General features: G+C 47.1%; 1 protein-coding gene and 1 long non-coding RNA gene across 3 annotated transcripts; one reads left to right on the top strand and one right to left on the bottom strand.

Annotated features, from left to right (window-relative positions):
- Window positions 1-2,818: 2,818 nt before the first annotated feature.
- Window positions 2,819-14,098, bottom strand: LOC128415895 (uncharacterized). Of its 2 annotated transcripts, XR_008331099.1 has the most exons (3): window positions 13,270-14,098; window positions 5,372-5,447; window positions 2,819-4,412 (listed from the first exon to the last, which is right to left on the bottom strand). It is a non-coding gene; the product is annotated as an uncharacterized LOC128415895 (long non-coding RNA). The 2 variants fall into 2 exon arrangements; XR_008331098.1 differs by lacking the exon at window positions 13,270-14,098 and having other exon boundaries at window positions 5,372-7,593.
- Window positions 10,782-20,646, top strand: ARTN (artemin). The gene is made up of 4 exons (XM_053392703.1): window positions 10,782-12,332; window positions 16,594-16,688; window positions 17,814-18,006; window positions 18,734-20,646. The coding sequence occupies exons 1-4, from the start codon at window positions 11,627-11,629 to the stop codon at window positions 19,153-19,155; spliced, it is 1,416 nt and encodes a 471-aa protein (XP_053248678.1). The 5' UTR covers window positions 10,782-11,626; the 3' UTR covers window positions 19,156-20,646.
- The last annotated feature ends 64 nt before the right edge of the window (window positions 20,647-20,710 follow it).

Genomic DNA, 20,710 nt, shown 5'->3' with positions numbered 1-20,710 from the left:
TGATATCTGTGGGAGGAACCAACATACTGAGGCCTAAACAACAAAGAGCCTTGCGGCATTTTGAACTAACAACTACCTAGAGACCCTCCTATTGAGACAGAAAGGCAGGACATGAATGCTGTTAATAAACAAATAGACAGCTAAAGTCTTGGAGAAAGTCCTTTTCCAGTCTTGAGAGGCACAGAATATCTTTCTATGTTAAGGGCTACCTGTCTTCCAGTGTTGCCTGAGTGGTCTCCTTTGTGATGTCAGTGGTAATGAAAGGAGCATAGCACCTTAGCTGGGCCTGGGAACTTAAAGGAAAACCCCCCACTATTTTTGCTTCGAAGAAAAATGCCAGCTACTACTGATATTGCCCTGAAAGGGACAAGGAGTGGGTTCTGAAGTCTGGAACTTCAAACTCTATTATGAATCAGCAGCATTCTGCTGGTTGAAAGACTGGCTGCTTCTTGAGAATACAGACATTTTGGATTTAGAAGGTTTTAACAACGTTTTTGGGTGGCATGCATATCTGTGGTACGACAAGGTTAAAGCACACAAAGCATTTAAAAACCATATTGTCAGGAAAGCATTGTTTAATGTTTGGATTAGATATAAGGATTTACTGGAAAATAAAACCCCAAGGTGGTTGTCACCAATGGAGGCTAAGGCTCAGAAAAAACTCAATATGGAGGCCAAATGGCCAAAATATTGGGAAATTTTGGAGCAAGAAGGGGACAGACTGAAATTGCAGAGTTTTGAGAAATTAAAAGATAAAGTACGAGACTGGCTTCACTATTATCAGATAATGGAGGCTTATAATTTGGATAAGAAAGTTGGTTTCCAGGTGGAAAAATCTAAATTGGAAACAGAACTGTTAGAACCCAAAACTAAGACTTTGTCAAAAATGTATAATTTGCTGTTGAAATGGAATACTCAGGATGAGACGGTTAAATCTGTAATGATTAAATGGGCACAAGACATTGGACATAATATTATGTTTGCTGACTGGGAACAGTTATGGACCACAGGTATGAAGTTTACGGCATGTAATGCCTTAAGAGAGAATATTATGAAAATGATATACAGGTGGTACATGACCCCAGTCAAGCTTGCAAAAATCTATCATTTGCCCGATAATAAATGTTGGAAATGTAAGGAAAATGAAGGTACATTCTTTCACCTTTGGTGGACGTGCCCTAGGATTAAGGCTTTCTGGGAAATGATATATAATGAATTGAAAAAGGTATTTAAATATACCTTCTTGAAGAAACCAGAGGCCTTTCTCTTGGGCATGGTCGGCCAATTGGTGTTAAAGAAGGATAGAACGTTTTTTATGTATGCCACAACAGCAGCAAGAATACTCATTGCAAAGTATTGGAAGATGCAAGACTTACCCACTCTGGAAGAATGGCAGATGAAGCTGATTGACTGTATGGGATTGGCAGAAATGACTGGCAGAATCCGTGACCAGGGAGAAGAGTCGGCAGAAGAAGATTGGAAAAAATTTAAGGACTATTTACAGAAATATTGTAAAATTAAGGAATGTTGAATGATGCTGGATTGAAATTAAGTGGTTTCTAGCTGTAATGGTATAAAGGAATATGAAAAAATTGTTTTTTATAAGTAAAAATTTAAGGTTATAATAACCTAAGATGTTGGATAGAAAATAAGGTGTTTTTATAAGCTGTAATGCTTTGAGATAAGGATTTGCTGAACAAATAATTTGAATTGGACTACAAGAAGGGGAGGTATGAGGAGTTCTGAGAAATATGTCATTGAAAATTAAGTATTGTGAACTATATGTGTTTTTTAATTTTTTTGTTTTTTGTTTGTATAAAAATTGAAAATTTTAATAAATATCTTTAAAAAAAAAAAGGACAAGGAATGGGTTCTGGTTATTAGAAATTAACTCTGCTGAAGTTCAGACACCTTTTCCTCCAGCAAATCGCCTAAGAAAATACAACTTTTAAACGATTTGAAATTGTGAACTGCCTGAATGTTATTTCGGAATTACCCGTTTTCCCCTATAACTGTATATTTTAAATCTGACTGTCTATTAAACGACCTGCTTTAATGAGGGAAGATTAGATTCAAGCCATTACTTCAATGGCTCCTGATGCTCCTGTCAGAATGACTCATCAAAACAAAACAAACAAACCCACTCCAGTGACATTAACAGAGTTATAAGATAGGCTTTAATACAAGATCTATAAAATAAGCCACAGAAGAACTCAATATTTGAACAAACTAAGCACGTGTGGGGGAAAATAAACTAGGTTGCAGGCATTTTCAGAATTTGCTCTTAATTGTTTTGGGCCAAAGTAAGTTGTTGAGGTTGGTTGTTGTTTTTTTCATAAGAATGTAGAGAGGACCTTTTAATGCAAATTGCAAATCACGTACTGTCAGGAATTTATGTTCTTAATGCCTTTCTTCATCTAGGTCCCTAGGTACAACCCTATATATTATATATTGACTCAAAAGAATGTCCTAATAATGTGGTGTGGCACCTCAAGTGTTGGACTAGGTAGGACATGGGAGAGCAGTGTTTGAATTATCATTCAGTCATGAAGCTTACTGGCTGACCTTGGGCCAGTCACAGTCTTTCAGCCTAACCTACTTAACAGGATTGCTGTGAAGATAAACTGGAGTGTGTACCACCTTGAGCTGCTTGGAGAAAATGTGGGATATAAATATAAATAATTATGTTCGATGATGTTTACTCTGTAGTGTGTTTTGGATTGCAACTTTAGAGTATTGTATTTTGAGTTTTTCTTTGACTTACTTAACAAAGTTTGTGCACTCCAGAATTGGTGAGGAACACACAGTCTAGAGGGAATATTATTATGATTATAATTTATTAGGAAATGTCAGGACAATATTGCAAGGGAGGAAATAGTCTTGATGGGGTTTACCCAGCTCGTTACACATTTAACAAGGCTGCAGTTGGCACTCCTGCTGTTATGCTACAGAAGGAAAGCTCATTAAAGACCTTTAACTCCTGAAAAGATTTTTTTTAAGAAACATGTTTTTTAAAACAACTTCAACAACAGCAACTTTAAAAGTAACACCAGGGGGTGGGGAAGAGTGGTGCTTGTCACCAGTGACATCACTGACATTAACCAAAAAGTGCTTCTGACATGCCAGAACCACATTCCACACCAAGCATGCTGCTGCAATTGACATGCTATCTGGAAGAAGAAACACTTTCCTTTCTTTTTTTCTTTACCAGCAACAACAAGAAAAGCTATTTATTGCTAGGAAAATGTTATTTCCCCGCAAAACAAGTGATAATTTGGCCAACATTTCAGAATGATTCCCAAATCCTAGGCACACTAACTGAAAAAGAGCAGCACATTCCTAGCATAGAATGTAATAAAACCTACCAGAATGTTAAAAAGGCCCTAGAACATTCTCTGACCAGGCGAGGGGCAGAAGATGGTTTCAAAATTGATAATATAGCCCAGCCTTTACCATCCTAGTGCCCTCCAGATGCTTTGAACCATGTTGTCCATCAGATGCAAGATAAATGATACAGTATATTCTGTCCTCACTGTTCTTTCCCTTTTCTCTAGAACCTTTAGCAATTTCACTGCAATTCAACCCTCATATTAGCGGTGACTGAGGAAAGGATGAAGAGCATTTATGCTGATGACATGATTTGCATGTTAACTAATCCACTGGACACCTCACCAATGCTAAAATCAGAATTAGGTCAGTTTGAAAAAATGGCAGGCCTTAAAACCAATCTCAATAAATCATGGATCATGTACCACAATATAAGCCCAATGGAGCAAATTAAGCTTCAGCAAACACCTATTCCACATTGTGGGACTAATTTTTAGGGGTAAAAATCCCATATAAATTGAATAAATTATACATTTTAAATTATACTCTTATAAAAAGTTAGGAGCCTTGGGTTGATGGGATAAACTACATCTTTCAACTTCATAACTGTGTTTATTCAAATAATGATAATACCTAAAATTTTATATCCTTCCCAATTGCTTCTAATTTGACTTCCACCCAATTGACTCAAGAAATGGTAAATGATACTTTAAAAGTTTGTGTTTGTGTAAAAAAAAAAAAAAAGGTCCAGCCTGGCTATTATTATTATTTTTTACAGGAAATCAAGGGAGTGGATAGGGGCTACCACACCTAGCCTTATCTCACGATGCATTCCAACGATGTCAATGTAATTTTATCATCACTAAAACAAATAAGAAATGGATTGACCTCAAAGACTAAATGATATAAAATAAAATATGGGTACTCCTGAATTTCCAAAACAATTTTAGATAAAATACCGCAACCCATATACAAAGAACACAATATGGAAAAGGTTGCAGCGATGTCTATCTCCTTTGTGTTCACCTTTAACATCACTTGGCTTTCACACCCAAGTCCAAGATCCAGCTCTATGAAATCTCATCCTATTATGGAAGAAAAAACATTTATTTAGACTTTGTAGTTTTTATGCTAATGATAAACCAATATCCAAAGAACAACTAACAATAAATACAGGTGACTTGAGACTCTACTGGTTACAATAAATACAGTTCTCCCACTTATTTAGCATATAATGCTTTAATTGCACAAGCCACCAGACCGTTAACTAAATTTGAATTTATACTCTTAAACCAAGGGCATGTAGGAAGAGGCTTGATCTCTACCATGTATAGTATAATGAATTATTACACAACTACAGGCCAATTAGTTGGCCTGAAAACTGCATAGGAAAGAGACCTTAATTTCAACATTGAAGACTATGTGGAATGGTATTTGCTCAAGTAAACCCTTCGAGTCAATATCTGCTTATATCCAAGAATACTCTTTGAAAGTACAATATTACATAGATGGCACCAAACTCCTGTTCAGATCTCACACATAAACTCTCAACCTTCCCAGGTCTGTTGGAGGAGGGTGTGCTCAAAAGGGAACTTTTTTCCCTTTGTGGTGAGAATGTCCATGAAAGAGATATTTGCAGAAATGTCAGACATATTTAAGTTTCAGATTCAAGCAACCCCACACATTTATTTATTTATTTATTTATTTATTTATTTATTTAATATGTGGGATAATAGTATGAAGCAGTGTCCTTCAAAAGAGCTATTACTTGGATGCTGGCAGCTGCCGGAATTTCTGCAGCACAAAAATGGAAGACATTAAAGTTGACTCTTGCATTATGGTACAAAGATTTGCAGACTGGTGATCGCTGAAAAAATAACCCACAAACTTTGTGTAATTAAAGGCAAAGATTCTGCAGAGCACTTCTATGCAATATACTGGGACTTTACCAATAATCTACAAGATTCTTTACCTGCACATAAAAAGAAATCTGGACTTCATGATTAGAATATATTGTAAAATGAATGTATCGGATTATACTTACCCATCTTACATATGTATGCATCTCTCCTGTGACTTTCCAGATTTCCAGGCTGAATTCAGTTGCTCTTTGTTGTTACCTGCAAAAGAAAAAGTATAATAAGAATAATAAAAACTTCCCCATCAAATCGGATGGAAGTTTTCATCTAACACCTCTGGAAGCCACCAAGTTGGCAAAGGCTGCTATAGTTGTACCTCAACCAATCTCCTCTGAAACTATTCTAGAAAAATATTAGAATTTCTATTCTGGCAAGGAGGACAATTGATCCCCACAAACAACATTTTTCCTGTGCTACAGTATTTTAAGGAACAAATATGCTTTTGATGCTGTGTAGGCCAAGTGGCACCTGTCATGGTTTAACTCTTTACTCTTTCCCTGTACCTTAAGTAGATTCCATTCTCCTACCCCACTTTTTAAAATAAAATATGCTTACTGTATTCAAAAACTAAGTAGGAGGAGGTGTTGCATTTGCAATTGGTATTGTTCACCCCAATCTCCAAATGGCAAGAGACTTACCCAATGCTTACCCAGGTTTCCGGTTTCAGGAAAGAAGCTCAAAGGAGACAGTTATGTCTTTATTTACACACATATATACAACCTGAACATAGGATTGGCAGAGAAGGGCTTACAGCATAAACACACCAACAGATCTTGCCTCCTCATTAGGTTCCCAGGGGGATCCCCAATCCACAGCTTTTGAGTCCAGCACAGACCAAGCCTCTGTGTCTCCAGCTTCCAGCGTTAGCCAAAACTCTCTCTCACACAGCCCCTCTTGGCCTAACGTTTTCAATCCTAGGATGATGCGGCATCCAGTCAGGTGAGGTGGGAAAAGACCCACCCATTTGTCTCTATGACAACAGAACTCACTGTTTAAGATGCTGGTGATGAACATTTAGCTGAGCTAACAAAGGAACTGGTTTAACTGGTTCAACAGGTTTCATCTTACATATTCTAACCCAGGGGTAGGCAACCTAAGGCCCGGGGGCCGGATGCGGCCCAATCACCTTCTTAATCCAGCCCGCAGACGGTCCAGGAATCAGCGTGTTTTTACATGAGTAGAATGTGCCCTTTTATTTAAAATGCATCTCTGGATTATTTGTGGAGCATAGGAATTCATTCATCCCCCCCCCCCCAAAAAAATATAGTCCGGCCCACCACATGGTCTGAGGGACGGTGGACTGGCCCATGGCTGAAAAAGGTTGCTGACCCCTGTTCTAACCCCACAGATACAAGCTCTCAGGCCTGGAAGGGACCCATGGATATAATCCAGACTGCCCCCCCCCCATTCTATACAGTTTACTCAGCTATACAATGTAAATACAGAGAATGAAAAATTGTGCAAGAACATTTTCTTTATATTAACTTAGAACATCTGTCCAGTATCTGAAGCCGATGTCCAACTATTTCATTTCCAGAAGTAAGAAAACGATAAAGTACATAATTTGACCCATGTGTTTCCCCTTTAGCAACTTTTACTTGGTTGGTTAGGGGTTTTTTTGGCCAAGGGAATGTTGCACACTTTGCTCTACCCATGGTCCAATCATGTTACTTCGCTGTGTTAATTCTTAGGTTATACTTGCATGGCTGCCACTATCACAAATAACAGAATTCTTTGTATAGCAAGTTTTTGTTTTGTCCACCCAATAATGAGATCAGCTCCAGCTTTAGTGTACAATATATCTGTTGACCTTTTATAGTAAAACTTTTAACCAAAAACTATTAACCGTTCCACAGGTCCACCTCATGTGGAAAAACTATCCCAATTAGGGCCTTTGTCGCCAGCATTGTGGACTGGTTGTACTGCTTAGTTTTGGCAGTGGAAGGCAGTGGGTGATTTTAAATGTGTCCGCTCTGATTGCTAAAATAGATTTAAATGGTTAACACAGCTACACTTGAGGCTTTTTTGAGATGTGACTTTTATTTCTTCAGAAGGTCAGGCTAGCTGATTGCAAGCAATTTGCTTCATTTTATTTATAGTCCATCTTATCTCATGGGGTCAGGGCAGGAAACAATCATTTTATCAAAAAATGACAGGCATATCCCATCCTTGAAGGCATAGGAAATTGATACAAATGGCTTAGGGCTGTTGGGGGGCGGGGGCGGAGAATAATACTACTAATAATAATTTGAACACTAGTATGCTTCAAGGTATCAATAAAAGCTAACCCCATCTCACCCGCTCACATCCACCCATAGCAGGGTGTCAGCAGCAGTTTATAGATAGATAGATATACTGGTAGATATAGATATAGATATTAGATATGCCTTAAGCCTATATCTATATCTATATCTATATCTACATGCACTGCTGTTGCCTTGGTCCCTGACATGTCCCTGACAGCCTGCAACAGAGAAGATCATCCAAGATTTAGCACAGACCATAAATTCTGCAGGCAACCAGCTTTCTGTTCCAAAAACAGGGAGAAATATACCTTCTTCTTTAAATAGCTCTTGCATCCACTTTTGGGTTTCACTGTAATCAGACTCAGGCAGTCTTTACCATCTGTATATGTGTTATTTATCAAGAGGGTTTCTTCCCAGCCTCTCCATTTCTAGACCCCACAAGGCAGCTTATGGCAAACTGATTTAAAAATACATAGCAACAACAAACCAACGCTGATATTAAAACGGAGCAAAAATGGCAGCAGAGCCCCACAAGAAGCATATAGTTCAAAAATAACCTAAAAGTGCAGTGCTGATAAATGCGAACATAAAAGACTCTGTTACGCTACATTCCTAAATCCAGACAAAGGTAATCTGAGGTGTGGTATAAGTGCTGCTCTGCTCCCAGAGAAGTACTTGTGAGACAGTATTCATGCCACCGAGGGTCCCCAGGTATGTCCATGGAAAGCTTATATGAAGAGAACTGTTGGATCAGACAAAAGGCCCATTTTGTCCAACACTGAGTTCTCAAAGTGGCCAGCCAGATGTGTATAAAAAGCCTGCAAGTAGGACTTGAGTGCCAAAAACACCTTTCCCCAGCAACTGGTATTCAGTTGCATACTGCCTCCGACAGTGAAGGTAGAACATAGGGTGGTTAGTATCCATTGACAGCGTTATCCCCTGTGCATTTGTCTAATCCTCTTTTAAAGCCATCTAAGTTGGTGACCACCCCAACACCTTGTGGGAGAAAATGCCATAGTTTCACTAGACAGTGTGGGAAGAGGTACTTCCTTTCATCTGTCCTGAATTTCCCAACATTCATTGGATGCCCCCTTCCCTTTTGATTTCAATTGTTATGCTTTCTCATTTACAAAGTACCTACATTTTTAATAAACTCTGCACAGATTAAAAACATGACAGTCCCCGCTGGCAGGCTTACAACCTAAAAGGCAGGACCCAAAAAGGGGTGGGGGGGAAGGGGTGGGGTAGAAAGAGCAAAACAAACATCTCTGGCACCAGTTATTCTTCTTATATTTCCCAGTTGCAACACATCAAGTGAGGGGGTGGGGTTGGCACTGCTCCTTGCTGGGGCCAGGATTCAAATCTCCTCCTCCCTAAAAACCCAGTTTGTCAAGGATCTTGGGTCCACACTAGTAGATTTAGCACAACACCCTGGTTGGGTCTAAAGCTGGTGCTGGTTCTCTAAAGCGTTATTCCGCTGAGACTGCCTTGAGCAGGGCAGTTTTAGCAATAGGTTTACTTGACACTATAATGCTTATTAAGATCACTGCACAGCAAGTGTAAGTAAGGGAGGAGTGGCTACACTTTAACGAAACGGAGCTGTCATACAGGATAATCCTAACGGATTTAAGCAAATGTGCTCAGGGGTAAGACCCTATGTAGCTAAGAGTAAATAATGCTTGGCCTATATATAGCTGGCCCAGGGCAGGAGGTGGGGGAAGGGCCAGGTGCAGAGGCATCCCCCAGGCCCATTCTCTGGCCAGCAGTGGAAACCACTAATGAGCGTGCAGTTCCTCTCTGGAGCAAAGAATTATTATATAAACCCAGAGAGATTGGGTTGGCAATTTATCAAGCGATCCCAGTTTAGATCCTGTGCCAACAGCAAGCGCCCCATTTGGCTCACTCCATTGGAATAGCTAATTAGAGGCAAGAGAGAGCAGCTGAGGGCAAGTGCAGCCAGCAGAGAAACGGTGCAAAGGGGCTTACGATGTACAGCAGCGGCAGCAGGCAGGGAAGGGGACGGGATGTGAGAACTGGATGCAAGCTAGTGCCCTTGAGAGCTGCCTGGTGCCAGGGGAGCCAGGAAGGCGCAGGGAATACATTCCCTTCCCAGGCCTCCAAGGGGTAGGGTGCTTGGGGACCTGGGGTGGTGGTTCTGCTGAGCCATCTCAGTCCCTCCGCCGAGGTCCGGAGAAGAACATAAGAGTTGGAGGTAAGAACTGGGCTGTCTGCCCACAAACAGATTAGCAAGCTATACCCTCGGCAGCTATGTGGGAGTTAATCCATGATCCACTTGGCGTGGGGAGGGGGTTCGTGGGACATGTGAGCAACGCCAGTGGTGATTTCCAGAAAAGATCCAGGCTTCTCCTCCAGCCGGCAAGGAAAGACTGTGGTTCAGCGGCAGAGCCGAAGGTCCCTCATCTAGCCCCAGCATCTCCAGATATTGCTGAGGAAGGTCAATACTGGAGAACTGCTGCCAATCTATGTGTAGACCAGCCTTTCCAAACCATCAGCCCAAGCTGGGCAGGACTCATGGGATGGTGGTGGAATTCTGCTCTAGATAATAGCAAGCTAGATGGACCAATGATCTCTTCTTGGACTAAAGCAGCCTTTTATATTTTGAATGAGGAAGCGTTAATCAGAGTAACTGAGTCTTCCGAAGGTGCATATGAAAACCAGTGTGCCATATCTGCTTACATTTGTGTTGAGTCCCCAGCAGGGCCATCTTAAGCATATCTGGCGCCGTGGTGTAAAGCTCCCTCTAGCGCCCCCCGCCCCCATTTTCCAGAGCTTTTTAGGGAGGACGGCGCTGCCGGCGGGGCTGGAGGAGGCGGGCAGCGGCTGGAGGGTGGCTCCTCTGGCAGGGAAGAGGTGGAGGCTGGCCGCGGTGCCTCCCGGCTCAGCTGGCCGCTGCATGGCATGGTGGGCAAGGGCGGCGAGCTGATGCTGGCAGGTGCCGCGTCCAGCCTCTGCCTCTTCCCTGGCACCCTCCAGAACTTGGCGCCCTGGCGCCCTTAGCCTCTATGGGTAAGACGCCCCTGGTCCCCAGCAAAAGCAGAGTGGCCACAGGCACCAGCCTAGCTTAAGGAGAGGGCCCCTAGCACATGCTCCTGGGCCCTCAGGCCAGGATCTAGGGGCAGAAGACGGGGGTCCCATGCAGCAAAATGATGAAGGACCCCCAATGCATGACTTTATAAGTGAGCAAAGTCCTACAAATTATTACTATCTAAGGATGATGGGGCGGGGGATAGAAGACAGTTAACTGCTACTGAGCACCTGGAAGTAGGGACTGGGGGAGCTTGATGAGACAAGAGCAGAACTTGGCAGAACAGAACTGTGCGTCTGCCGTTCTGTCCAGAGAAAGGCAGCCGCGATTCAGCTACTGGGGTCAGGGATCAGCACTGCCAAGCCGCTGATCACCAGCACCGCACTGGCATGGACTACAGACCAGTTCCTGCTGTGGCACAACATCCTTGAGAAGTTTTGGTGGGCAAGGACTGCTCTGTACCTCCCCTAGCAATGGATGTAAGGAGCAACTGCCACGGCTTCCAGCCACTCATCTGCTCTCTCCTGCCCTGGGCAGCTCTGCCTGCGGGTGATGCAGCAGTAAGGACTGCCCAGCTTGAGAGTGCAAGCAAACGTCATGCCCAATACTGTGCCACCACGAGGGAGGATGCAGGTGAGAGTGAGTATGTGGGTGGCCCACGTCTTGCATGAGCAGCTGCCTCTGCTCACCTGCACCCTCCCTGCTGTCCCTCCCTGAGAGAGAGCGCAAGCCGGCAGAAGCTGCACCTTACTCTGGCTCTCCTTGGGCCCAATCCTCTCCACCATGTTGTCCAGAGAGCGAAAGTGCCCGCAGCCTCCAATCCCCCCACTCTCTGGTGGCAGCGAGGACTAGGAGGCAGAGAAGTGCCTCATGACCGTCGCCAGGGCGCCAGCTGCCCGAGGGCCCCAGGGGCCTCCGCGCCGGTCCCAGGGGCGGCGCCTGCGCCGGCTGCTCGGCTTGGCGGCCGGGGTGGGGTGCGGCGAGGTCCCACCCGTGGCTCTTTCTCTTGTCTCTCGGGCGAGCCCCGCCCTGGGGATCAGGTGACAGCGGAGGCTGGAATTTGACACCAGACTCTGCCAGCCGCGGAGATGGAGCCGGTGCTTTTCTTCCTGCCAGAGGCCGCCTGTCCCGGAGCCCGGCCGGCCGTAGGTCCGCTTCCCGAGGGCCGAGCGCCCCGCCGGGTCCCTGCCTCGCCGTGTGCGGTGAGTCCGGCCCGGCGTGGAGGGGGGTCCCGGGATCGGGGCTGCCCTGCCAACTCCGGCCCGGACGCCAGCCGTTCTAACCCGATCTTTCCCCGCAGGGGGGCGCTGAGCCCACCGGGCACCTGCCGGCCATGCAGGCGACGTGAACGTCGGGCGCCCGAGGGAGCGATCCCGGCGGGGCCGGGCTATGGCCCCCGGGGCCGGGTGAGCGCAGGAGCCGCCGAGGAGCCGCTGCCGCCGCCGCCGCCGCCGGGAGGTAAGGAGGGGGCTGGCGAGCTCGTGGTCCTCGCGGGGAAAGGGCTGTGGGTGTGCGCAGTTCTGTCCCAGAGCGGGGAGAGGCGAAATCTCTGGCCGTCGGGAAGAGAGAAGGGGCGCGGGGGCCCTCCTCTTTGCTCCCTCCCCGGTATTCCCCGTGGCTCTGACCAGGCCGCCGGTGACCGTGTGTCTCCCGTGCAGGGAGCGGATTCGATGCCCTGGAAGGCCCGGTACCCGAGGGCAGAGGGAGGCGCTTCCCGGCCCGGATCCTCGGAGCATGGTCCCCGGAGAGCCGCGCGCAGCAGGAGGCGCCCGATCTGCCGAGACGGAGCGCGCGGTGAGTGCGGCGGGCGGGAAAGCGCGAGCGCAGCGCCCCCTAGACTGGGGCGGGGGGAAGAGAGCGGGGCAAATGCGCGGCTGGGGGGGGGGCGAAGAAGCAAGACTCTGGAGCGGAGCAAGTAGGCAGGCTGTTCGGAAGGGGAGCGGGCGCTTGTCGCGGCAGGGCTGCTTCTCCGCCGCCGACCCGGGTAACTCTTGACGGACTTCGAGCGCCTCCGTTCTCCAGAGGGCCGCTTGCTCGGAGTCGGACCGCACGCTCGCTCGCTCTCTCGGTTCCCCGTATCCCACAGCTCAGGTCTGCCTCGTGGCTCCAGTCTTAAGTTTTCCAGGCAGCTCCTCTGGAGAGAATCGATGGTTGGGTGTGTTGTATGTGTGTGTGAGAGAGGCAGAGAAAGACAAGAGAGCCGGATGCAGGGTGTCTCTTTGCCTTTTCCCAGGCGGTCCACGGTCCTCTTCTCTTCTAGAATTTCTCTGCGTTTCCTCCAGTCCAAGAGTGGCTAACCTTTGGCCCTCCAGATATTGCTGGACGACAACTACCATCATTCCTGACCATTGGTAATGTTGGATGGGACTGAGGAGTCATAGAATCACAGAATCGTAGGGTTGCAAGGGACCTCCAGGGTAATCTAGTCCAACCCCCTGCAATGCAGGAATCCTGCTCATGTTACCTGGGTGGACTTGACCCACCAAAACAGCCAGATGCACTGACCCTACAGAGCCTAACAACTTCTAGCGAGCTCTCTGGGGCTGTTAGCCCAGGCCTATCAGGAAGGACCTCTCTGGCTTCCTCAGGCACTTCCAGAACATATTTCCACCAGCATTCAAAGGAGAGAGAGAGAGAGAGAGAGAGACAACACAATTTCTACATCATCAAAACTTGAGAAACTCAGCTCTTCCACCTCAGTCACTGAGCCTACAATGCTATGCAAACTTACCTGAGAGCAGCGGGACTTACGTCTGAGTAAACGTGCCAAGGATTGCACAGCAGGTCTGTTTTCCACTCTCCATCACCACCGGTGTCAGGCGGCCCACTCTTCTTTTCTGCTGTGGTTCCGATCCTGGCGTGACTTCTCTGTTGCTTCCTCGCAGATATAATTCCTGCTGTTTTTGGTTACTGTGGAATGTGGCGTCAGGTTGTGAGTCCTGCATTAGCTTGCTTGCTCACTTAGTCTTCTGACTGTGTTCGTTGTAGACACCAGGGACATGTTGGGCTGCTCCGGTGGCTGAGTGTCCAGAGAAGAGGCTCCAGAACTGACACTTTGGCATGCTGTTCCAGCCACAAGGGGTCCAGGATAGCATATGCATGGATGCTTTACAAAGTGAGCAGGATGTTCAGAGTTGTGGGGGTGGGGGTGGAGGAGAAGGAGAAGGAGCGGGGTGTATATTGGCTGCTCATCAGCTTCAAGGAAGACTTTGCTGCCAACATCTCTTTGTTTTGGAAAGTAAACATAAATCTTCAAACCAGCTTCCTTCAAAAACCCCTGCAGCTCTGCAACAGAATGCCTTAGAGTCACCACTTCAGATTGTTATGACAGTTCGAGGCACCAGAAAGATAATATTCTGTTCTCCCCGCCCGTACTAACCCATTCCTTTCTTACTAGCCATTGTTTTGTATATTTCCCTAATTACCCACAAATAGACTATGTGGTCCTATGTGCTCTGACTGCCTATTTGGCTCTCCCAGAACCTGTTCCAAACACTCCTCCCTGATTTGCGAAATGCAGCACAAGCAGCCCTTCATTTCTTAATCGAAACAGCTGCATGACAGGGGAAGATGCTGTTTTGATAATGCCCTTGCCCCTGTGTGCTACTAGGTGGCACATACCAGGCAGGAGTCTTCAGGAATACATTTCAAAGGATTTGTGTCATCCTTCTGACACAGCTTCTGAATTCATTTTGCAGCCAGCAGTCAATGGATAAGCCTCCCCTCCCTTCCATTCTTCTCAGTCCTCTTGGGTTTCCCTGGGAATTGAACTTGATTCCCCACCCCCATAATTCTGATCCAGGTCTGTGGAAGACTTGCATTAATGAACATGAGTCAAATTCAGGCCTCTGCATCAGAGGAGGCATGGCTTTTCCACCCAAAGGTCTTGGGAAAGCGGAAAGATGTCTTTGAAGCTTCCAGAGTTGTTGCTGGAAGCTGATGACTCCCAGAAGCTCTGCAATCAGTGTGGTTATTACTCTGTGCTGGGTCTGGCAAGATATGGAGGCAGATTTCCACTGGGCCTCAATGTCTGCATGGCTGGGGACTCTGCATACTAGGTATGGTTGCCTGGATGGCAGAAAATAAACAGAAGTCTGAATTCTGAAGATCAGTAGTATCTATTAGGATGTGCTTGGACATTGGACCCAGAGGATATAATTTCCACATTTCACAGGTTGATCTTCAGAAGCTATTCTTTTCTCTACAAAATCACTGGTAGGACCTCCCCACCTTCCAGGACAGACATGGATATTCTGTGCAGGGCTTAAAGATAGAGATGTATCTGTTTCAGTGGAAGGCTCATAGACTATAGAATTGTAGTGTTGGGAGGGGCCAAAAGGGTCCTCTAGTCCAGGGGTAGGCAACCTAAGGCCCATGGGCCGCAAGCAGCCCACGGGGGTCATTTAACCAGCCCACGAGCCGTCCCCTAACTGAGCAGCCCACTTGGCGAGTCCCCATGCGCTGTGCTAAACCAGCACAGCACGGCACAGGGACTTGCTTTCACAGTGCCGGAAATCACGTCTGCGCATGCTCAGACGCCGGAAATTGCGGCCATGCATGCGCAATCTGGCCCACGGAGGGATCTCTGCTGGAGTGAACCGGCCCAGGCGAGGTAAACCTTGCCGACCCCTGCTCTAGTCCAACCCCCAGTGATGCAGGAATTCTTTCCCCAATGTGAGGTTTAAACCCATGGCCCTGAGGTTAAGAGTCTCCTGCTCTACTGACTGAACTATCCCAGGAAGCCTGTCTTTCTCACAGCTACCCGCACTGCTACGTCTTTAAATCATTTTGGAACTCTCTGTTTCCCAGTCTGCGGAATCAGGGCTAGGTTCTCCCTCTTAGCCACTGAGATGAGATAAAAGGTTCCCCTCTCTGTGTGTGGTATGGGCAGTGTAAAAAATGCAACAAAACTCTGGTTCTCTGTTGCCACCTTGTGGGAATCTGATAAAGTGCACATCTCTGCAAACGACCAGATTTCCCAGATGTTCCCTCATGCAGGAGATGAATCCTGTCTGGTCAGGTCAGATCAATGCCAGTTGAAGGTAGTCTAATATCAAAGCTGGCTAATTAAGGTGGTGGCAACTTCAGATGGAAGGATAATCAAGAACCGAAAGGGTTTACCTTTGCATCCAGCCTCTACACAAGCTCTTTTAAAAGGGCTCAGCTGTTTAATACTCTGGGGAACCGCTCTCTGTAGTTGCAGGGCAGAAAGTAGTGTGAGGGCAGACTGTGCCTCTGATTAAATCTGGTGCTTCACTCAGTGCATTAGCTCTAACAATAAGCTTACAATCTAAAATTTTACACTGGGGTAAAACTGTCTGCAGTTGTGGGACAGGTGTGCTCATATCTCACAAATCATAGCAGTGGCATAATAAAGTACCCATGTTGGAAGCACTTACTGTCATAATAGACTCTTCCATGTGAGCCTTTCCTGGTTGCATGCCTTACAAACCCCAAGCCATTTGTGTGCGTGTCACCGTAAACATGAACTAGCACAAAACCTTCAGAAATTATCAGGCTAGGTCTCATCAGAGTTGGAACTGGCCAGGAACCTCTTTTGTCCCAGTCCTGGGTAGGTGCCTGATCTCTCCATGGTACCCCTCTAGAGACGATGATGAAATACAAGGAGCTGCAACACTTATGCCTGTTTTATTTATTTCAGCACCAGCATCCACAAGATAGTTGCTTGCTGTGGATATTGGTGGTCTTAGCTGATTCTAAGGAAATGGCTTGTTTTAATTTTTCATTGGCCAAGATACATTATTGGGACAGAGCCATGGGAATGTCTCATAGCCCAACCCTGTTCCTGTTACAGACTCATACCAGATCCTAAACTGCAAACTTTCGGGTCAACTATCTCTTGCAAGGGTCATCTGAACTGCTTTTATTTAGCTGAACTGACTCACTTATCCAGAGAGGCTTGCAGTGCAGGAAGGAGAAGTGTAGATCTAGACAAGGGTGATGTCTGGGCCACAGTAAGGCTGAAGGTGTAGAAATTAGGCTATCCAATTAGGAAAGAAAGGTCTGGTTCCTGAACTGTGTCTTTGTGTTGCAGGTAGGATGGAGTGGAGAGTGGAGGGGCCAAGGCACAGATCGGACAGATCTCCCTCTGCCTACAGGAGTTTGCCTGTCCAACAAGAGCGATACAGGGTGAGTTAGCCTCGCCAGAGGGTGTTTTCAACACGGGAGCAGGAGCCTCAGAAACAATGGGTAGGTAGAAAGACCCTTGTCTGCAGGAGGATCCCAGCTCTCCCAATGTATGAGAGATGGAATGGCTCCTTGGTACATCACTTGCCTTGGGTTTCCAATGCATGAATCTGGTTCTTTGCTGCTCTCTGTTAGCCTAGCCCAGTGTTTCTCAAACTTGGGTCTCTAGCTGTGGTTGGACTACAACTCCCATCATCCCAAGTTAGCAGAACCAGTGGTCAGGGATGATGGGAGTTGTAGTCCAACAACAGCTAGCGACCCAAGTTTGAGAAACACTGGCCTCTCCCCTTGTGGGAACCTTGTCTTGAAGGGCTGCATTGTACATAGCAGTTTTCTTAAAGGTAAAGATAAAGGTACCCCTGCCCGTATGGGCCAGTCTTGACAGACTCTAGGGTTGTGCGCTCATCTCACTCTATAGGCTGGGAGCCAGCGCTGTCCGCAGACACTTCCGGGTCACATGTGTGACAAGCTGCATCTGGCGAGCCAGCGCAGCACACGGAACACCGTTTACCTTCCCGCTACTAAGCGGTCCCTATTTATCTACTTGCACCCGAGGGTGCTTTCGAATTGCTAGGTTGGCAGGCGCTGGGACCGAGCGACGGGAGCGCACCCCGCCGGGGGATTCGAACCGCCGACCTTTCGATCGGCAAGTCCTAGGCGCTGAGGCTTTAACCCACAGCGCCACCCGCGTCCCAGCAGTTTTCTTACATAGGTTTAATTTTTATGTAGGCCAAAGCTTCTCCACTGCTCATGTGAACTTGCATAAGTCTTCTTTGCTGCATGCATCTATAACTGTAGCTTCTCACTTGGCATGCATGTGATGAAATGGATTCCTGGGCACCTTTATCTTTTCACATAATGGTGCAATTATGGCACATATACGTGGCCAGCATGTGTTTTCCAGCACAGAAGTGACACTCACATTAGAAGGTGAAGTAGCCTCGAGACTCCAGCACAACACATTGCCTCCTCATCGCACCTTCCTTTGTAGGACAGCCCTGTTGCATTCTCTGTGCCCTTGTTTCCATGAGGTGTGCTTACTGAGGTGTGCCATTATCTCTTTCGTAGGAGCGGGGTTTGTGGGGTACAATCACCCTGCTATCATTGTTTGCTGGTGCAGTCATGGCAACCCCGCAGACCTGGCACAACAACCAGACATTGGGAGCTGCCTCTGATGGAAGCATGGGCACTGCCAGCCCTGCCTCTCTGGAGGAAAACAGCAGGGAAGCATCATCACTGGGCACATGGAGCCACTGGCACGGTAGGAACCTGGCATGTCTCATGGGGAAGTGGGTGACAGTCTGGGGTAGTGAGGATCTGAACTTTTCCCAGTTGGATCCTCACCCGTACAGTGGTCCCCAGCTTCCTTTGTCTCAGGCACTGCTGTGATGCTTTGCCTCTCTTTAAATCTAAGGGAGCTGGGCATGTTTAGCCTGGAGAAGAGGAGGTTAAGGGGTGATATGATAGCCATGTTCAAATATATAAAAGGATGTCACATAGAGGAGGGAGAAAGGTTGTTTTCTGCTGCTCCAGAGAAGCGGACGCGGAGCAATGGATCCAAACTACAAGAAAGAAGATTCCACCTAAACATTAGGAAGAACTTCCTGACAGTAAGAGCTGTTCGACAGTGGAATTTGCTGCCAAGGAGTGTGGTGGAGTCTCCTTCTTTGGAGGTCTTTAAGCAGAGGCTTGACAACCATATGTCAGGCGAGCTCTGATGGTGTTTCCTGCTTGGCAGGGGGTTGGACTCAATGGCCCTTGTGGTCTCTTCCAACTCTAGGATTCTATTCTATGATTCTATGAAATCATTCCCCCCCCCCATGTCCTTTGAAACAGGCAGTCCATTTGCAGAGCAAATGGAAATAGGTATATTTCTGCCTGTTATCTTTTGGGCAGATTGAGCCCCATGCCCTTTTCCTTGATTCCCGGTGCCTAACATTCTCCCCATGTCCTCCTTTCTGCTCGCCCCTCTTCTTTTTTTCCTTCAGGGGGAAACGTGACCATAGACAGGCTGAGCTCTTCTGAACTGCTCAGGGCTGAGCGCTCCCCAGCCAGCTCCAGCAAGGCCAAGAAAGGATCCAAGAAAGCTGGTCGCAGCAAAAACAGCCGCTTCTGCCGCCTGCACAGCCGCCTGGTGAAGGTGCGGGACCTTGGGCTGGGCTTCGAGTCGGAGGAGATTGTGCGGTTCAAGTACTGCAGTGGGTCGTGCCAGCGAGCCCGCACCAACTATGACTTGGCCTTGAGTAGCCTGCTACAGCAACGCACCATCGTGCCTGGGCCTCATGACCACCCTTCCTCCCACCCCTGCTGCCGCCCCACCCGGTATGAGGACTTCTCCTTTATGAATGTGCGCAATGCCTGGCAGACTGTGGACCATGTCTCAGCAGCAGAGTGTGGCTGTGTGGGCTGAGGGGGCTGCCTACTCCGAGCTCGCAGTTTGTCACTGAGGCTGCAGCCATGCCTAGGGCCTTGCTCCATTTGTGGGGCATGAGACACAGAGAGACACAGTCTGTGGTGGGGCTTTCCAGGTCAGGCAGAAGCAGCACATGGACAATAAGCAGGAGGAGAGCATGATGGCCACAGCTCGAAGGTGCCTGGGCCTTCATCTCCACATCTGTGGAACATTTTCATAGGGTACTTTCCTCATAGCAGCAAGATGGTGAGATGGAGGCCAGCCAAGCCTTTGAGGACTGCAAACCCACACTGGGAGGAATTCTCCCCTTTAGGGTTTGGTCCGTCAACCGTGTCGTGCATTTGCTCACCCATCAAGTTGCACCCTCCAGTGGAGAAGCAGCACTGGGATTTCCCATACCTTTACTCAAGGGATGAAGGATAGGGATGTAGCCTGAAAGACCTGTGGTGCAAATGGGTAGGTTCTTGAGCATCAGTCCTTGCCACTTTGTCAGGCAGTGGAAAGAATTGGCTGCTCGCTCAGGTCACCTGGCCCTGTCAATTGCAAGGCTGATGTTCTCTCCCACTTTAAGCCCCCAAACCTTTCCCTGAGCAAATTGGTTTGCTCCATCAGAGAGCAGATGTAGTTGAACATGAAGGACAGAGTCACAATGCTTAGCAGCAGCATCAGGGTCAACCTACAACTGGTGAGCTTGTGCTCTGACGGTCCAGCGATTGCTACTGCTGTCAGTCTTGTGCTGGGATGTTCGGCACAGTTGTTGAGGACTGAATGGAGCACCTTCCTGGTTTTGTACTAAGATGGTGGTAATTCTTAGAATCTTTGACCTGGTTTGGGGAGCTTCTCCTGGTGAGAACAAGCCCTTGGCAGATGGGAGGCTGGTGGCTGGACCTTGTGGAGATCGAGAAGCACAGCTGATGGAAGTCTTATGTTTCCACAGCGTAATTAAGGCATCTATTGCTATAGAAAATGGTCTTATCCTATAAAACCAATGATGGTGTTAACATCCTGGTTTGCAACATTCCCTAACACACCAGCAGCAGCTTGGAGTTTGGCCACTACAGTTGCCAGGCCAACACTGGAAGCAGCAATAGCCCCTGCCAATCCCTGAGTCAGCCATCACTTGGTGCCAGCAGGGTGGGGAACTCTCTGTCCTAGAAGTGACACTTTCTGAACAAAGTTATTTATTCTCTAACTTATTTATTTATTTGTTTGAACCCCACTCCCCACCCTACCCACCCAGTGGCACCTATTTATGATGCTGAGAGTCGGGCCTGGTGTACCATTGAAAACGGGTGCTGATGTTATGTCCCGGTCTGTGACCAGCAGTTCCTACTCCCTTTTCCCTTCTTGGCCTGATCAAAGGCATTTCCTCTTTTTCCTTTCCTGATTTTTATATTCTCTACCCTTTATTTGCATTTGAATAAACTCTATTTTTGTACAGCAGCAACTTCCTGTAGCAATAAAGCCTGTTAAGGCAGTGAGAAATTGGCTTCATGTGTATCTGTGTAGGAGGGGGGGGAAACAACAAATATGCAAACCAGCTTAATTCATA

Source organism: Podarcis raffonei, chromosome 6 (genome assembly GCF_027172205.1).
Source record: "Podarcis raffonei isolate rPodRaf1 chromosome 6, rPodRaf1.pri, whole genome shotgun sequence".
In the NCBI taxonomy this organism is placed as follows: domain Eukaryota; kingdom Metazoa; phylum Chordata; class Lepidosauria; order Squamata; family Lacertidae; genus Podarcis; species Podarcis raffonei.
This window is presented reverse-complemented; position numbering and strand designations above follow the sequence as displayed.

Excerpts from the sequence above, each read along its gene's own strand:
- ARTN (XM_053392703.1), top strand. The coding sequence starts at position 11,627 with ATGGAGCCGGTGCTTTTCTTCCTGCCAGAGGCCGCCTGTCCCGGAGCC. Across the intron at positions 16,689-17,813 it reads TCCAACAAGAGCGATACAGG|GAGCGGGGTTTGTGGGGTAC; the intron begins GTGAGTTAGCCT and ends TCTCTTTCGTAG. Across the intron at positions 18,007-18,733 it reads CACATGGAGCCACTGGCACG|GGGGAAACGTGACCATAGAC; the intron begins GTAGGAACCTGG and ends TTTTTCCTTCAG.